This window comes from Piliocolobus tephrosceles, chromosome 2, assembly GCF_002776525.5.
Source record: "Piliocolobus tephrosceles isolate RC106 chromosome 2, ASM277652v3, whole genome shotgun sequence".
NCBI lineage: Eukaryota > Metazoa > Chordata > Mammalia > Primates > Cercopithecidae > Piliocolobus > Piliocolobus tephrosceles.
Window position 1 is genome coordinate 77,556,247 of NC_045435.1, and position 17,251 is coordinate 77,573,497.

General features: G+C 36.3%; 1 protein-coding gene and 1 long non-coding RNA gene across 2 annotated transcripts in view; one reads left to right on the forward strand and one right to left on the reverse strand.

Moving 5' to 3' along the window:
- C2H3orf67 (chromosome 2 C3orf67 homolog) overlaps window positions 1–17,251 on the forward strand; it is a 303,609-nt gene that overhangs the window by 201,480 nt on the left and 84,878 nt on the right. The window contains exon 13 of the mRNA XM_023200633.2: window positions 8,049–8,426. Within this exon, the coding sequence (XP_023056401.2) occupies window positions 8,049–8,426 (378 nt within the window). The remainder of the gene's footprint in view (window positions 1–8,048; window positions 8,427–17,251) is intronic.
- Window positions 1–17,251, reverse strand: part of LOC111533995 — a 204,425-nt gene that overhangs the window by 172,638 nt on the left and 14,536 nt on the right. The gene's annotated exons all lie outside the window — the stretch shown is intronic.

Below are 17,251 nucleotides of genomic sequence, written 5' to 3' on the forward strand. Positions count from 1 at the left end.
TATTCACAATAGCAAAGACTTGGAATCAACCCAAATGTCCATCAGTGACAGACTGGATTAAGAAAATTGGCACATATACACCACAGAATACTATGCAGCCATATAAAAGGATAAAAATGGATGAGTTCATGTCCTTTGTAGGGACATGGATGCAGCTGGAAACCATCATTCTCAGCAAACTATCGCAAGAACAGAAAACCAAACACCGCATGTTCTCACTCATAGGTGGGAATTGAACAATGAGATCACCTGGACACAGGAAGGGGGACATCATACACTGGGGCTTATTGTGGGGAGGGGGGAGAGAGGAGAGAGGAGGGATAGTATTAGGAGGTATACCTAATATAAATGACGAGTTGATGGGTGCAGCACACCAACATGGCACATGTATACATATGTAACAAATCTGCACGTTGTGCACATGTACCCTAGAACTTAAAGTATAATAAAAAAAAATCTTGTCTATTTGCAATCTAATATTCCACCATTTTTGCTAAATGATAGACATCTTGCAGATAAGCATTTGCTTGTAGATAGTAGTTTTCACAAGAAATCTTTAAAGTGTTGTCAGTTAAAAGAACATGAAGTCTAACTTACAGAAAAATATGTTTCACCTTGAAAAATTAGAAAAGCCTAATCATTTTCCCAAAATATTCATACGATGATTGTGCCCTTCCCACACAGTACCTGTAACTTAGGCTATGATTTGTCTGTAAAGTATCATTTGCTACAGGTAAAGATGTCACAAAAATAATTTGGCCAAATCTTTTTAATATCAGGCATGCTGCAGGTTAGTTACTTGTTTAAAACTGTGGTATCTTCCTTTTTTATTTGTTTACAAACTCATAAATGTATTATAAGACACAACTATCACTTATCTTTGTCACCCAGAGGAAATTGTATTACTTTCATCATTTAACACAAAATTCAAGTAGAAGCACAAGTACTTCTTGGGAATGGTTGTTATGAAAACATTTAAGATATATTTGAATTGCCAGTCTTGTTATCATCAGAGAAGAAATTATTTTTTTCATTCCGTTAGGACTATCTTTAGCTGAATTTATGCAAATAACCGTGCTCTTTAGTCGACAACAGAAGTATACCTATACTAGCTCTGTTGTTTGCTAATGCTGTTGTTCAACTAAAAGGTGCTATCAATCTACACACTTAGTTACTAACATGATAGACAAAACTAAAAACTCCTGCTGACTCAATCTCAATTACAAATTCAAAACTACCATCAAAAGTGTGTTTTGAATATCGCAGATGTGTTTTGTTACAGAACTTTTAAGACAGTTATATAAGATTTTTTTCATGGTGGATTGAATTTAAAACTCCATTGAAACATGAATAAATAGGATCGTCCACTTTTACAAAGGCTAAAATAGAGTTCTATTCTGATTCACTCAACATTAAAGTTGTGGTACAAAGAGCCTGGGTCCCATCTGCTCCAAGTAAGTGGCCCTCAAGAGTCATTAAAATTATCTTTTTAAAATTACAACTCAGCAAGAGCAATCCATTTTGTGTAGCCAGAAATTATTGTCCAAATGCCCGTCTGCATGTCCTTTTAAGAAATGTAGTTCAGCAGAGGAAGTGCTGGCTCCTTGGGGAAATCATTCTCATCTTTGGCGTACATATGCTGTGCTACAGTTAATCAGGAAACTCTATTGATGTTCCTGGCACTGGGGCGTGATTGAATATTTAACAAACAAATGTTTCTGAGCCCAAAAGACAAACGGTTTAAGAGATTTGGGACTTTAAAAAATATATATTAAGTTAAATCAAAAGGATTTTGTATTTGTTCTTCTGAGAAACAGATGAACAGATGATTGGAATGTGAAAATGGCATGACAACTTCTTTGCTACTCTGACAAATTATATTCAATTGCTATACAGGTTGTCAGTAGCTAAATGATAAACTAAGAGGAGAATAGTGGTTATTTTTCCACCAGATCATGGTACACTAACGTCTCATGCACATAACAGATTTATATGTTATATAGAAAAAAATTCATCCCAGAACATGTTGAGCCCAAATGAATTACACACGTGAAATCAACAGACATCATCTCTACCTTATTAAAGAGGCAAAAGCATGCCTCTTCTTCTTATAACAATGCAAAGAGAGGAATAGGGTTTTGCCAGTGCACCCACTCCTAATAAATACTGTACTTTTTAAAAATTCTCCGTGTATTTCTTTTCTAAATGAGAAGCTGACCCAATGCAAATCAAAACACTACTCAAATTTAGTCTCCTATGTCATCTTGCCTTTCTCATGCATCCCAGTTTCTCTTTCAGAATCTGAAAACAGAATTAGTAGTTCTAGGGCAGCCAAGGCAAACAAGCCTTTGTACCCTGTCCAGATTCTCCAGTTATTTGTTCTTTCCATATATTTAAAATAGCATGAAAATGTATTACTGTGGAAATGCAGGGTAACCAGGAGAATGCTCACCAGGGTACACAGCTAAATCCATCTGCTTCTCGGCTGATCTCCAAACCAGAGTATATCTTAGGAAAAATATAAGATGAATGTCCATGTACATACTCATGAATATTTCTATGTATATAATCACTGCTCATGCCAAGCAAAGAGAAATGCTTTCCACCTGAGTAAACTGCTAGAAGGAAGAAAAGGCTGTACTCTGACCCACCGCAGATGGGAAAATACACTTCTTACCAAATGCACTGATTTTAAGGTGTTTTCTGAATGATGTGGCAAACATCTAATTTTCCATGCAGCCCTCTAAATTCCCAAAATAGTACATCTGAAATTCCTAAAATGACATCTACTATCTTCTACCTTATGATGTTATTACTTTTTAGGTATTATTTCTCTGTTAGACTTTATACCTCTTGAAGGAGTGCCCCGTCCTTCTTACCTGTGTATCTTGTATAGTGTCTAGAAATTGCCTCACACAGAGTAGGAGCTTAATAAATATCTATTGAATTAATGTATACTGAAAACCCTTCCAATTTCTACCTACGTCATATACAAAATAACATGTCTTCATTTTTTTATAATGGAAATTAATGAGTAGAGGATCTTTTGATCACAGAAATCCCACTGCCAGTTGTATTTGACAATTACAGGAAAATAAACTGCAATGTTTTAAAAAATTGGAGAAGACATAGCCCTGTCTCTCTACCAGACCAAATTAAAAAACATCTATGCTAGTTCTACCAATACCATCTCAGAACTAGGACTTGGGAGGTGTTTACTCTATTTTTTTTTTACCTTCTTCTGTAGACAAGAATAAACTTTTGTTCTTTATCTCTATGAAAAAAAAAATTGCAAGAGTCACCACTTTATTACCTAGTGATTTAGAACACTGGGCATTTTTTTCAGGTAGCTCTGACAGTCTTTCAAGTTTTCTGCCTGAAGGCAGAGTTCTTCAGCCATATGAACATCCTAGGGTGCCCAGACTTGTGGGGAAGGACAAACTCACCCCATAAGTGGCCTACAGCAGAGAGGGTTGCCCAGGGCCTGCAACTGAGGTCATGCAGGGACTGTTGCATTTGCAGAAATATTTTCGCCTGTCTTATTTTTTCACTTGGGCCACAAAGCAAGGGCCCACAGATTGGCACCCAATCACTATCTTTTCTTTACCCTATCTGGAACACTGAAAGATAAGTTTCTCCATCAGTTATAAATGTGTGTGTGTGTGTGTGTGTGTGTGTGTGAGAAGAGGAAGCTAGTGTAGACAAAATGTATGCCCAGGATGAGTACCAAGAAGAAATGTTTATAAAAGATCCTTAACAATACAGTTCTCATCCTTAGTGTACTGTAGGTACACTATTTGTTAGGTGAGGGATGTTTTTTAGTATTATTGATTATTTTAATTTACTCCTTTAGATATTTCAGTATTATATTTTTAACAAGAAAATCACTACTTTATTTTGAAGTTTTTTTCCTATAGTCATTCCATTTTCTATAGTCATTCCTCGTTATTTATTTCAATAGGTTTTTGGGGAACAGGTGGTGTTTGGTTACATGATAAATTTCTTTAGTGGTGATTTCTGAGGTTTTGGTGCACCCGTTACCTGAGCAGTGTGCACTGCACACAATGTGTAGTCTTTTATCCTTCACACCCTTCTCACCCTTTCCCGAGTCCCCAAAGTCCATTGTCTTATTCTTATGCCTTTGCACCCTCATAGTTTAGTTCCTACTTATAAGTGAGAGCATACAATGTTTGACTTTCCATTCTTGAGTTACTTCACTTAAAATAATGATCTCCAGTTCCATCCAAGTTGCTGCAAATGCCATTATTTTGTTCCTTTTTATGTCTGAGTGGTATCCCATGGTGTGTGTGTATATATGTATATATGTGTATATATGTATATGTGTGTGTATATATGTATATACACACACATACATACATATCACATTTTCTTTATCCACTCGTTGATTGATGGGCATTTGGGCTGGTTACACATTTTTGCAGTTGTGAATCATGCTGCTATAAACATGCGTGTGCAAGTATCTTTTTTGTATGATGACTTATTTTCTTCTGGGTAGATACCCAGTAGTGGGATTGCTGGATCAAATGATAGTTCTGCTTTTAGTTCTTTAAGGAATCTCCACACTGTTTTCCATAGTGGTTGTACTAGTTTACATTCCCATTGTTGATGAGAATGTAAAACCTCTTATAAGAGGTTTTAAGACCCAAGTATACAAGAGGACTTCAAAAAGTTAATGGAAAATGCCTATTATGAGAAAACTATATATTGATTTTTTTAAAAATGCACCAAAATAAACTTGTACTAACTTATTATAACATGTCTGAACAGAATCTAGTTTGGAGCACTAAGGAAGGATAAGACATCAGTTTGAGAAAAATCCCTTTTCAGAGCAATATGAATTCTGCTAAAATTGAAGCAAAAACCGACATCAAATTTATGGTCAAACTTGGATGGAAGAATGGTAAAATCATTGTTGCCTTACAAAAAGCTTATGAGGACAATGCCCCGAAAGAAATCAGCAGTTTACAAACTTGTTTCAAGAAGGGATGAAACAATGTTAAAGATGAAGCCCTCAATGGCAGGCCATCCACATCAATTTGTGAGGAAAAAATAATTTTATTCATGCCATAATTGAAGAGGATGAAGACTAACAGCAGAAACAATAGACAACGCCATTGACATCTCAATTGGTTCAGCTTACATAATTCTGACTGAAAAATTAAAGTTAAGCAATCCACTCAATGGGTGCCAAAACCATTGTGCCCAGATCACCTGCAGACAAGAGCAGAGTTTCGATGGAAGTTTTAAACAAGTGGGATCAAGATCCTGAAGCATTTCGTTGAAGAATTGTAACAGGAAAAGAAACATGGCTTTACCACTATGATCCTGAAGACAAAGCACAATCAGAGCAATAGCTACCAAGAGGTGGGAGTGGCCCAGTCAAAGCACAAGTGGACCAGTCAGCAGCAAAGGTCATGGCAATGGTTTTGGGCATTGCTCAAGGCATTTTGCTTGTTGACTTTTTGGAGGGTGAAAGAACAAGAACATCTGCTTATTATAAGAGTGGGAAAGTTAGCCAAAGCTTTGGCTGAAAAACACCCACAAAAGCTTCCCCACAGTCTTTCTCCACCACGACAATGCTCCTGCTCACTCCTTTCATCAAAAAAGGTCAATTTTGCAAGAGTTTTGTTGGGAAATCATTAGGTATCCACCTTATAACCCTGATTTGGCTCCTTCTGACTCCTTTTTGTTTTATAATCTTAAAAATCTTTAAGAGGCACCCTTTTTTTCAGTTAATAATATAATAAAAGACTGCATTGGCGTGGTTATATTCCCAGCATCCTCAGTTTCTTAGGGATGGACTAAATGGCTAGCACCATGGCTTACAAAAGTGACTTGACCTTGGTGGAACTTATGTTGAAAAATAAAGTTTATATTTTTTATTTTTATCTTTTAATTTCCTGGAGCTTTTTGAAGTCCAACCTTGGACCTTTCTTGAGAGCACAGTTGTCTGCTAATCTCAACTACATTTCACAAGAAGAAAAAATATAACAGGGCAGGGGTTAGGGATCTCATACTCTGTGTAAGAGACTGCAAGAATTACTCAGTATGATATACTTTGCCTTTGACATACTGACTTGAATTCTCAAACCAGTCCAGCTTCTCTATCATCACTGCCACTGCCTTAAGTCAGGCACCTCAACAATCCTAATAACAACAATACAATAGTCTACTGATTGGCCTCCAGTTCTACTGTCTCCACAAGCCAACCCAGACACTCCACAAACAGTAGCCATAAACATGTACCCATGCCTTCTATTGTGTGTCATTGTGACATTCCCCTGCTTCACACAGTGACTCCTCTTTGCCTTCAGAATACAGTCCCTGGATGACAGGGATTATGTTCTGGTCTGTCATTACACTCCAAGCATCTGTAGCACCTAGATGAACTTGGCCCATGATGAGGAAGAAAGGAAGACAGAACAGTGAATAAGCTAGATCCCCTGTAATTAAAAGCTTTTGTAGATCTCTCCCTTGTCCCTTGCCCAACCGAGAGCAAACTCTCTCACCTTTACCCATGCTTCACCTCTGTAAGGAAGATTTCACCAGAGATTGTAATCATTATGTTGAGTGTGTATGATGGTCAAACATTCAGGAAGAAATTGAACAGTCCAATCAGTCACCCAAATATTTGTTTTCAAAATGCCAACCCTTAGAAATAACTAGATGCTGGGTTCTGTATGTCTATAAATTGAAGGGTGAAGGAATAGCTTACTGAAACTGAATGTTAAGATACGCATTGTCAGACACCAAATAATGTCTTCAAAATGTTCTCTGCTTTTTTGTTTTTTCTCTATTCTAAGTTTATCATTTCACATCCGTTTATTATATTTTTTGTTTGGTTGGTTGTTTTTTGTTTGTTTGTTTTTAGATGGAGTTTCGGTCTTGTTGCCCAGGCTGGGGTACAATGGTGCGATCTCGCCTCACTGCAACCTCCGCCTCCCGGGTTCAAGTGATTCTCCTGCCTCAGCCTCCCGAGTGGCTGGGATTACAGGCATGCATCACCACGCCCGACTAATTTTGTATTTTTTTAGTAGAGACAGGGTTTCTCCATATTTGTTAGGCTGGTCTCGAACTCCCAACCTCAGGTGATCCACCTGCCTTGGCCTCCCAAAGTGCTGGGATTACAGGCATGAGCCACTGTGCCCCGCCATATATATTTAAATAAATTAGTCAAATTGGAAGAATCTACCATGACAAGTACATGCAGTGATCACACAGTTTAAATGTATTATTTTTTAACATAAAAATCTATCAATTGAAATAGCACTACATTTCTCATTTTCATTATCTACTTTCATTACCATTGATTTCATGTTTGTAATTCTTCCTTTATCAGATTTTTTAAATTTAAACTTTTGCTTTTCTATGGATAATCACAGAACTATGGACTTGTAAAATTATTGTAGCTTTCATTTTCAGCTTTCCAAGTATTTATATTTAATGAGGTTCACATTTTGTGGAAAAATATCTTTCTAAAACTAAAATTTTCATGTAAGAAAAATACTTAATAAAACATGTTCCATTATCTATTGCTCTTGAAAAACAAAACTACCCTACAATAAGGTAAAAATGCTTCCCTAGGCCCACTTGTATTTATTAATAGAGTACCATTTCTCTGCTTAAGCAGGCTAAATACCATTAAGTTCTAGTTATTTCTTTTTCCATGGAGTTAACTTATCAGAAAGTCAAAGTATATGATTCTTAGATGTTTTAGATGACTTGCTCTGGATTCTCTTCTTTTAGACATTTTTACTTCTTAAATGTTCTCTTGTTATTCATGAGTAAAAAATATGCCTTATCCAGACCAACTACTGCATAGCAGGACATTTTAGCAAATGGTTTATACCTATTTGCATTGCTACTTTTAGTTACTCATGTTTTTCTTTGCCAATTAAAGTAAAATCTACATATATGTGCTTTTGCTTTATTCATAGAAAATATGAATTTATTAAGAACTTGTACTCAGTAACTTATTCACCACAAATTTCTGCTCAAAATGATTTTTACTTTGTTCCCCAACATAGGGTGACCACAGTATCCAGGGTTCTCGAGGCCCAACAACTGGTCCTTCGGAGTTAACTCAGTTAACATTAGAGAGCCTGCTGGGGGAGGCTGCAAAGCGGACAAGTAAGGAATACCTAAAGAGCGCCTACACAGAAGCAGGAGCAACAGAAAGCCAGGATTCCTCGGCGGAGCAAATAGATAGAAACAACTTTCAAATGAGTTTGTTGCCTACAACATGCTTTTCTCCATCTGGAAGAAGGTGTGGATCCTGTCAGAAAACTCCAGACCCTGTAATCAAAGCGAAGGACCTACCAGCCCAGCAAGTGCCAGCTTCACTAAACAAAACCTCCCTGAAAGAAATCTCAGGGGAAAGGCTGAGCTCGATCCCTGAAGTATCTGTAAGTGGTTCCGTGTGGTTTACAGATGCTGGCAATGCATCCTGCTGTGTTCCATTCTGTTGCACACATGTTTTTAGCAGTATCTCTTTTACATCATTTGGGTGATCAGTATTGTATTTTCTTTCCTATTCTGATGTGTTTTAGTTTGGTAACAGCAGCTGTTAAAGAGTCTACTGCACATCCCAAGGATAATAGAATACCTCATGTTTTTAATGAGAAAGATAATTACATAATTTTCATCATAACAGTTATTTTATTTTCTAGTTACTTCCCATAATTTGTAGTTATCATTGCCTGCAAATTATAAATGATGATCTTATTTTTCAGCGAAAAGCTTGCCAGTAAAATTGACAAATTTTCAATAACAATCTACATTAGGAGCCGTAAAAACATCATTATTCTATTCACTTTCTGGTCTCTCTACAGCAGTTCCCCAAATAATAAATGATATGAGTGAAGGTTAACAGTAAAGCAGTGTCATCGAATAAATCCCTCAGCTAGTTTGGTGGCTGTATTCGTGTCCATCAGATTGATTTTTTCCTTCCTATATAGTACTTTTCTTCCTTCAATTCCCCTATAAGCTGCACTTAGAAACTAGAAAACAAATGAGGCTATGCAGAACAAATGACATGTACATTCCATTTTTTAAAACATTAAAGATTTTCTTTATGTTTCATGTCCTAAATATTCTGTGGGTGTTGCATTGTAAAGTTTTGGTTCAATTATGTTCTAAGCAAGTTAGAGTGGATTAATTATTACCTGGCATAGGTAGTAGATATACTCATCATTACCATCAGCAAAATAGAAGTGGCTAATATTTTGTGAACATTGATCATGTGCCAGTCACTGTGCCAAGCCCTGTTCCATGAAGTACTCCACTTAATCCTCACAGCAACCTGCAAGATAAGGGCTGCTATTATTCGCACATCATTTTCAGATGAGGAAACTTAAGTTTAGAATGGTTATGCAGTTTGTTGAAGGACAACAGCTAGTTAGTTGAGGAGGGACAACTTGAATCTAGATTCTGACTCTAGAACTGTTGCCCATATCCAGCCTGCTATGCAGCATAAACATGGGTTAAGTCTTGTAAAACTGATGCCTCTCTCAAGAAACATCCAAAGATAGAACTGAAATGTGTTCCTGTTTTTCGATCACATGCATGTGTGCGCTTGTCTTTGTATGTGTTTGTGTACATGAGAAAATAGTAAATCACTTAATCTAGTGAAAATGTATTTGCTTTGTGGTGATTTAGGATGAAAGTTGTCAGTAATTTTTTGCATGTTTTTCATTTTTGAAAACTTTTTTAAAACAAACAAACGTTCTTGCTCCACCTAATTGTAATTTTTTTCCTTTGGTTGTGCTAATGAATTTGAGTGTAGCTAATAGACTAGCCTTATAGATTTATTCTATGGTACTGCTTCACTTGACTGCAGCCAATACTGGGCTGCCAAAAACAGATACAAAGCAAGTCTTTGAGAAGCATTCCACTTAGGTTCCTCCCTAATTTCTTGTCCACTACCTTCTATTAGATAGAGTCTGTCATCCTGTATATCCAAAAATTTAGATGATTTTCGATCTTTTTATTTTTTCTGTAGAAGTAGAACAAGTGCACAAAGATAAGTTTGGAAACTTCAGGCACAAATGAACTTGAAGTACTCAACAAAGTACACTACCTAAAAAATAGTTCTCTCTAATAATACCAGGAAGTAATAAAAGGAACAAAGAGAGCAAAGTTTGGAGGAAGAGCCAGGGACTTACTCTCACCTGTTATCTTCATTTAAGAGGCTTTTCTGATAAGACAGTTTCCAGAAACCACAAAGCACAAGCCTGGTATGTCTCTTCTTCCTCAAAGGAACACTATGAGAATATTCATTCCATTTTACGGTTAAGGAGACTGACTAGAGCAATCATTTCAAAGGGATGAAGAAGGGGAAGGAACTTAATCTTTGAGGGTTTAAAGGTATAAAGTCCTTGCTTCCCATACATGCAGAGAAGTTTGAACTCAGTATCAAAACTCAAACCAATAAAATGTTGTGTCTCAGCTGGATGTGGTGGCTGACACCCATAATCCCAGCACTTTGGCAGCTGAGGCAGGAGGATCACTGGAGCCTAGGAGTTGGAGACAGCCTGGTCAACAAAGTAAGACCTCTTCTCTACAAAAAAAAAAATAAAGAAAATTATTTTTCTTTCACATCATGATGTACACCTGTAGTCCCAGCTACTTGGAAGGCTGAGTGAGGTAGGAGGAATTTTTGAGCCCAGGAGTTGAAGGCTGCACTGAGCCATGATCACACCACTGCACTCCAGCCTGGATGACAGGCAAGACCCTGGCTCAAAAAAAAAAAAAAAAATTGTATCTCAGCCCACACGATCATTACCATCTATGGCTCACGTTTGTGAATATGATCATCTTAGTTTAACAGGATACAAAATAATTGAAGTCATAAAGCAGTGCGCCTCATTTCAAAGCAAATTTACAATGAGAATGGAGTATTCTTCCATAGACACCTTTTAGACAACAGCATTTTCTCCACTTGGTATTTGCAGCGAAGAATCTATGAAAATGAGTTTCCTCAGAGTGCTCTATGCTTACTAACTCACAAAGGGATTTTTCCCCAGATCCCAGAGACCCATGGGGTGACTTTTTAAAAATAACTACTTTATTGAGACTAAATTCACACAACATAGAATTCATCCTCTTAAAGTGTACAATTCACTGGTTTTTAGTGTGTTCACAGAGTTTTGCAACCATCACCACTATCTAATTTTAGATTATTTTCATCATCCCAAAAGAAGCCCCATTCCCAGTAGTAGTTACTCCCCATTACTCCTCCCCACAAACTCTTGACAACCACTAATTTGTTTTTTGTCTGTATGGATTTGCCTATTCTGGACATTTCATATAAATAGAATCATATAATATGTGGCCTTTTGTGTATGACCTCTTTCATTTAGCATACTGTTTTCAACGTTCATCCATGTTGCATCACTTCATTCCTTTTTATACCTGAACCCATGGTATGGATATGCCGTATTTGTTTATTAATTTATCAGCTGATGGACATCTGAGGGGTATCTACTTTTTGGCAGTTATGAATGATACTGTTATGAACATTTGTGTGCAACTTTTCACATGGGTATATGTTTTCAATACTCTTGAGTATACACACCTAGGAGTGGAATTTCTGGGTCATATGGAACTCTATGTTTAACTTTTGAGGAAATGGCAAACTTTCTCCAAAGCAGCTGCACCATTTTACATTCCAACCAGGAATGCACAAGGGTTCCAGTGTCTCCATGTCCTAGTCAATGTTTCTTGTCTATTTTTTACATTAAGGCCTTTCTAGTGGGTGTGAAGTGGTATCTTACTGTAATTTTGATATCCATTTCCCTCATGACTAATGATGTTGAGTATCTTCTCATGTGCTCATTAGCCATGTGCATATCTCTTTTGGAGAAATGCATATTCAAATCCTTTGCCTATTTTTAAATTGGGTTGTCTTTTTATTGTTCAGTTGTAGGAGTTCTTTATATTTATTTTAGATAAAAGTCCCTTATCTAAAATAAGGTAGATACTAAAATAAGGTAGATTTGCAGGTATTTTCTTTTATTCTGTGGGTTTTCTATGCATTTCTTTATGATGTCTTTTGAAGCACAAAAGTTTTTAATTTTGATGAAATTCAGTTTACCTATTTTTTTTTCTTCTGTTGCTTGTGCACTTGGTGTTGTAGCTACGAAACAACTGCCTAATCCAAAGCCACAAAGATTTATTCCTGTGTTTTCTTCTAAGTGTTTTATAACTTTAGCTTTAAGTTTATTTCTATGATCTATTTTGATCTAATTTTTCATATGTGGTGTTGGGGGATGGGTCCACCTATTTTTTTTTTCTTTTTTTTGCATGAATATCCAGTTGTCCCAGAACCATTTTTTGAAATGACTATGTTTTCCCCATTAAATTGACCGTGCATGTCAGAGTTGTTTTTCTGGTCTCCTAATTCTATTCCATTGATCTATATATCTATTCATATGCCAATACCACACTGTCTTGATTACTGTAGCTCTATAGTAAGCTTTGAAATCAAGAAATGTAAATCCTTCCACTTTGCTCTTCCTTTTCTTCATTGTTTTTGCTATGCTGGGTCCCTTGCATTTCCACATGAATTTGAGGATCACCTTGTCAATTTCTGTGAAAAAGGCAGCTGGGATTTTGGTAAGGATTGCACTGAATCTGTAGATCAGTTTGGGAAATATTGCCATCTTTTATTTCTAAGTGTTTTATTCTTTTTGATGCTATGGTGAATGGAATTGTTTTCTTAATTTTATTTTTATTTGTTCATTGCTAATGTATAGAAATACAATTGATTTTTGTATGTTGATTTTGTATCTTGAAACCTTGGTGAATTTATTACTTCTAGTCTTTTTTTTTTTTTTTTTAATTTCATGTGGTGTGTCTATATGCAAGATCATGTCATTGCAAATAGAGATAGGTTACTTCTTCCTTTCCAGTCTGGATGCCTGTTATTTCTTTTTTCTTGCCTGATTTCCCCCACAAATGGACTTAATTTGAATGGAAGTTTTTTAAGATTTAATGCTTTGAGTATTGTAGCTCCGGTATTGAACTCTAACACAGACGTCATAGGTCCAGTCAGGCCTAGAAGGATACTATTAGTGTGAGTCATAGGAAATGTCCTTGATGCAAGAAGAAAATTTTGAGAAAGATTGTGGGACTAGAAGTCTTTCTAATATTACTATGAATGTAGGTGCAAAATCATCTGTGCTGGCTAGCATTGTAGTTCATATATTTAGAGCACTAACATGTTGGTGATTTCTATCACCTAAGCTGTGTCTCTAAAATAAAGGCCCTCTAGATGATGGAATACAGCTCTTTTGGCTCTACTTCTGGATAAGTAAGAACATCTCCTTTTCTATTGAGCACCTACCAGGCCAGATATTCTCCCAGGTGCTAGACATGTAACAGTTGACTAAGAGAGATAAGCCCTCTTTCCTCAGAGGTTTACATGTCTGTTGAGAGGTAGACATAAACAAATTTTTCGTGAATTAATTATAAACCATGATAAGTACTGTGAAAGACCGTGGAAGGAACTTAGCCGTCAACTTAGCAATCAAGGTACTGCAATCAGGAATTGTAAGTAGACATCCCATTGAAAATCTGTGCTCTTGCAAAGTGCCGATGTGAAGCAACTTGAAAACAAAGGAAAATAAGACTCTTATAAAAGGAGATACAAGAGAACTGTCCTAATCCCATGATATGGAAGAGTACTAGTAATTCTTAAAGAATGCTTACTGAAAATGATTTGCTAACTGCTTGGTAAACTTGTTCTTTGCAATGTTTTATTCATATTTTAATAGAGTTATCTATTATTAGGTTCAAATATTTTTAATTAAGAAAGAAGTACAACCCTCTGGGTAATATTGCAACCATGTAGATAGCTGGTAATTAAACTTTTTCGCACGTATAACTGTATTCAAACAATTTTGAACGAATCATTTTAAACCGGCAAATGTTATTATGTGTTTCTTTAAACAAACAAACAAAAGACTTATATAACAGGCTTTGTAGCTCCAGAAAATGTTTGAGCTTACTGAAGAATGCTTAGTTTCATAAGAAAGACCAAACATGCTACCAATTATAAATTCAGGTATTCTCTTTAGAAAAAAAAGAGACATGACTTTTAATAGGAAAAGAATTGTAAAATGAGCCATATAACTTTTGACTTTAACCTTCACATCTCCATTTTTGAAAATCAAAACTGAATTGTGGAAGGACACTTTTGAATATATTTTAGGCCATAGAATAGTGTGAGAACATTTTTCCCTTTAATTATCAAGCTATTTCCTTTGGATAATGTAAAAGAATTAGTTTCATTTCTGCCCTGATATATTTGAACTCAGTATTGGAGAAAATCTATCATCACATTTTTTAAAGTAATAGAAGTCTATGCAATTTGTGCTCTATAAACTTAGAGAAAAAATGAATTTGTAAATTATTTTAGTATTTTTAAAGCATTGTTTCATTATATAAAATTCTGCCTTTTCTAGGGTATATAATACTCTTTGTTGAAGCCATCTGTCTCTCTTTCCATTTGCCACTCAAATATGCTATTTGCAACTGTTTTTCCAACAATACCCCATTGTTTGAAGAATCCATAAATGTCTTTCTGACCCTTCTCTCCCTTCAGCTACAACAACATTGCATTATTTCAAAACACCTGTTTCAGAGTCAGGTCACCCTGTGTATTAGACATATGTTCATTGCGCTGGCCAACTGTGCAGGTTCACTTAGGGGTGGTTCTCCCACCTTTAGCAGTTTCTACCACATGTGCCCACTGGCCTCATGCTGCCCTGGTCACTTGATGAACAGCCTTCCCCAAACAGAACCCTCTGTCAAAGCTATTTACATTTTCATTCTCCATGACTAAAAAGTCAAAAGCAGTGGACACCATGGCTCAGAGCACCAGCTGGAATCAGACAGGCCTGGAGTTGAGTCCTGGCTTTGTTCTTTCTTATCTGTGCAACCTTGGACACATTTCTTAATGTCCTTGAGCCTCAGTTACCTCATCTCTAAAATGGAGAAAATAATACCTATCCCACAGGGTTGTTTTGAGTGTAAAATTAGATAGCGCATGTAGAACACCTAGCCCCTAATCTGAAGTATACTTTCTTCTACCTTTTGCTGAGTGGTTAGGCAGAAATATAAACCAGTATGACTGGCATTCTAAAGCAAATGAAACCTTTTCAAATTCATAAAATTCCATAAATTAATTACAGATACTATTCTGTAAGAGTGGTGGCTCTGTGGTTGTGTGCTTCCTGCTCGCTATTTATAGTTGAATCAAGTGCTAACAGAGTGAGTTTCTGTGTGCCTTCTGCCAGGTAACATATTGGCATGTTCTCAGGGATACCCTAAAGAGAGAAAAATATTTATTTATAAGCAGGAAGCAGTATCTCTCTGATCATTCCCCAGAGACCACCCTCTGTGTGTCTACCTTGTTCACACAGCTAAGTTGCAGATGTGTAGCTTCCTGCTTGAGGTCTTGAATTGAATTTGGGCACAACTAGTAGCAGTTCATAAACCATAATGCTAACCATGGTGACAATGTTTCCTTTACTAAGTGGGACACTCCTACCAATAGCTTTTGGAAAACAGTCTGATGTTTGATGTTTTGTCAAAACTGCACTCATTTCTTGTCTCAGAAAAGACAAGGTCATTATCTCAGTTTTGTCTGTCAGTGCACTGCTGGGGATATTGCTGAAACTGCAGAATTTGGTGATTAAATAACATTTCCACTGCCAGTAAAAGTATTTGAATTAGGCATAGAAATTTTCCAGGTGTAACTTGTTCCTATCCCTATGCTTTCTTTTTAAATATTTTTCAGACCGAAGCCTTGCTGTGCTACAGAACGGTTTGTTTCTTTCATTTTCTTTGTAGCTAATGTTTAATGTAATGGTTGCAAAGGCAAAATGGTGTGGAGTAGAAGTATTTTTAAATAAGTAAAATGGAATTATGGTTCAAGTTTTGGGTAATGGTATGGAATAGCAGAAGTCACTAAGACATTTTGATATCTCCGTTTCTGAGCAGCTTGGTATGCAATGAATGCACCCATTATTCTAATGAAGAGGAGAAATTTCAAGTTCTCAAAAGTTTCAGAAATTGTAGTTAGAAAGAATTGACAGACATTAAGGTGCTATCAGAAGTATGAGTTGGCTGTTTAACCAACACTATGATGGTTCACTGTCAATTCTTTAATATTCTAGTGCTAAGGTTAGCATCCTACTCATCAAATATTTATTGAAGACATTTATCTTCTCTGCTGTCTTGGTTTTCCAAGTTTTAAATAGGAGCAAGTCGTATTCACCTCTTCATGGAAAAGGTACTAAGCTGAGTGTATTTCCTAAAAGCACTGAGATCTGAAGTCCTTGACTCAGAAGCTTTTATGTGACTTTAATGGTTTGAGGTATCTCCAATATGCCAGGCCTTCTACAAGGTGCTCCTTACTTTATCTCATCTTTATCTCCAACCCTCACAAGAGGCCTTATTGTTCCTGTTTGACAGACAAGGAAGCAGAAAGACTCCACCTCACTGTTGTCTAGATTGTGACAAAGCCGTGTCAAATCCAGGAGTTAGGGACAGAAAAGCCAGGGCACCTTCCACCACAATGGGCTGCTACCCCCAATTAGAGTCTACTGAAAAAAATTCCATGATCATGGGACAACTTAAATTCTCTTGCCACTTTATGCTTTAAAGTATTTTAATATGCAAAAGCACACACAAATGTTGGTATATCTGTCATTATTCAACCAAAGCTTTACATTCTAAAACAGTTCAAGCTTACTTAAAGTTATCTTCTTCCCACTCCAGACATATCAGTTGGCTTACCTCCTCTATTTTCATTTCTGTAAACAGTCTCAGTAATAATTTTTCTGCTGGTTCTTTAAATAATACCTTAAACTACCATTTATTGAATGGCTACTATGCTTGTCCCATGTACAAGGCTACAGTTGCCCCATAGATGGCATATCCTTGAATATAGTATGAAACCTATTCAATTTGATTTTACTATATTCCTTCTAGTATATAGTTCATTGTTAAGCTTGAGACGTACCCTGAACTCAGAAGATAGGCATGGGAAAATTAAAATTTGTTTTTCAGTTCACTTCAAGGTTAGTAAGAAGAGTTCAGTTCTATTTGTCAGAGAATTCTTTCTGAAAATTAGCAAGCTGTCACAGCAAAATGTATGGAAGTGTATTTCTATTTAGGTCATAGAGTAAAAGGTTATTCTATATAAATATAGCACATCAATATA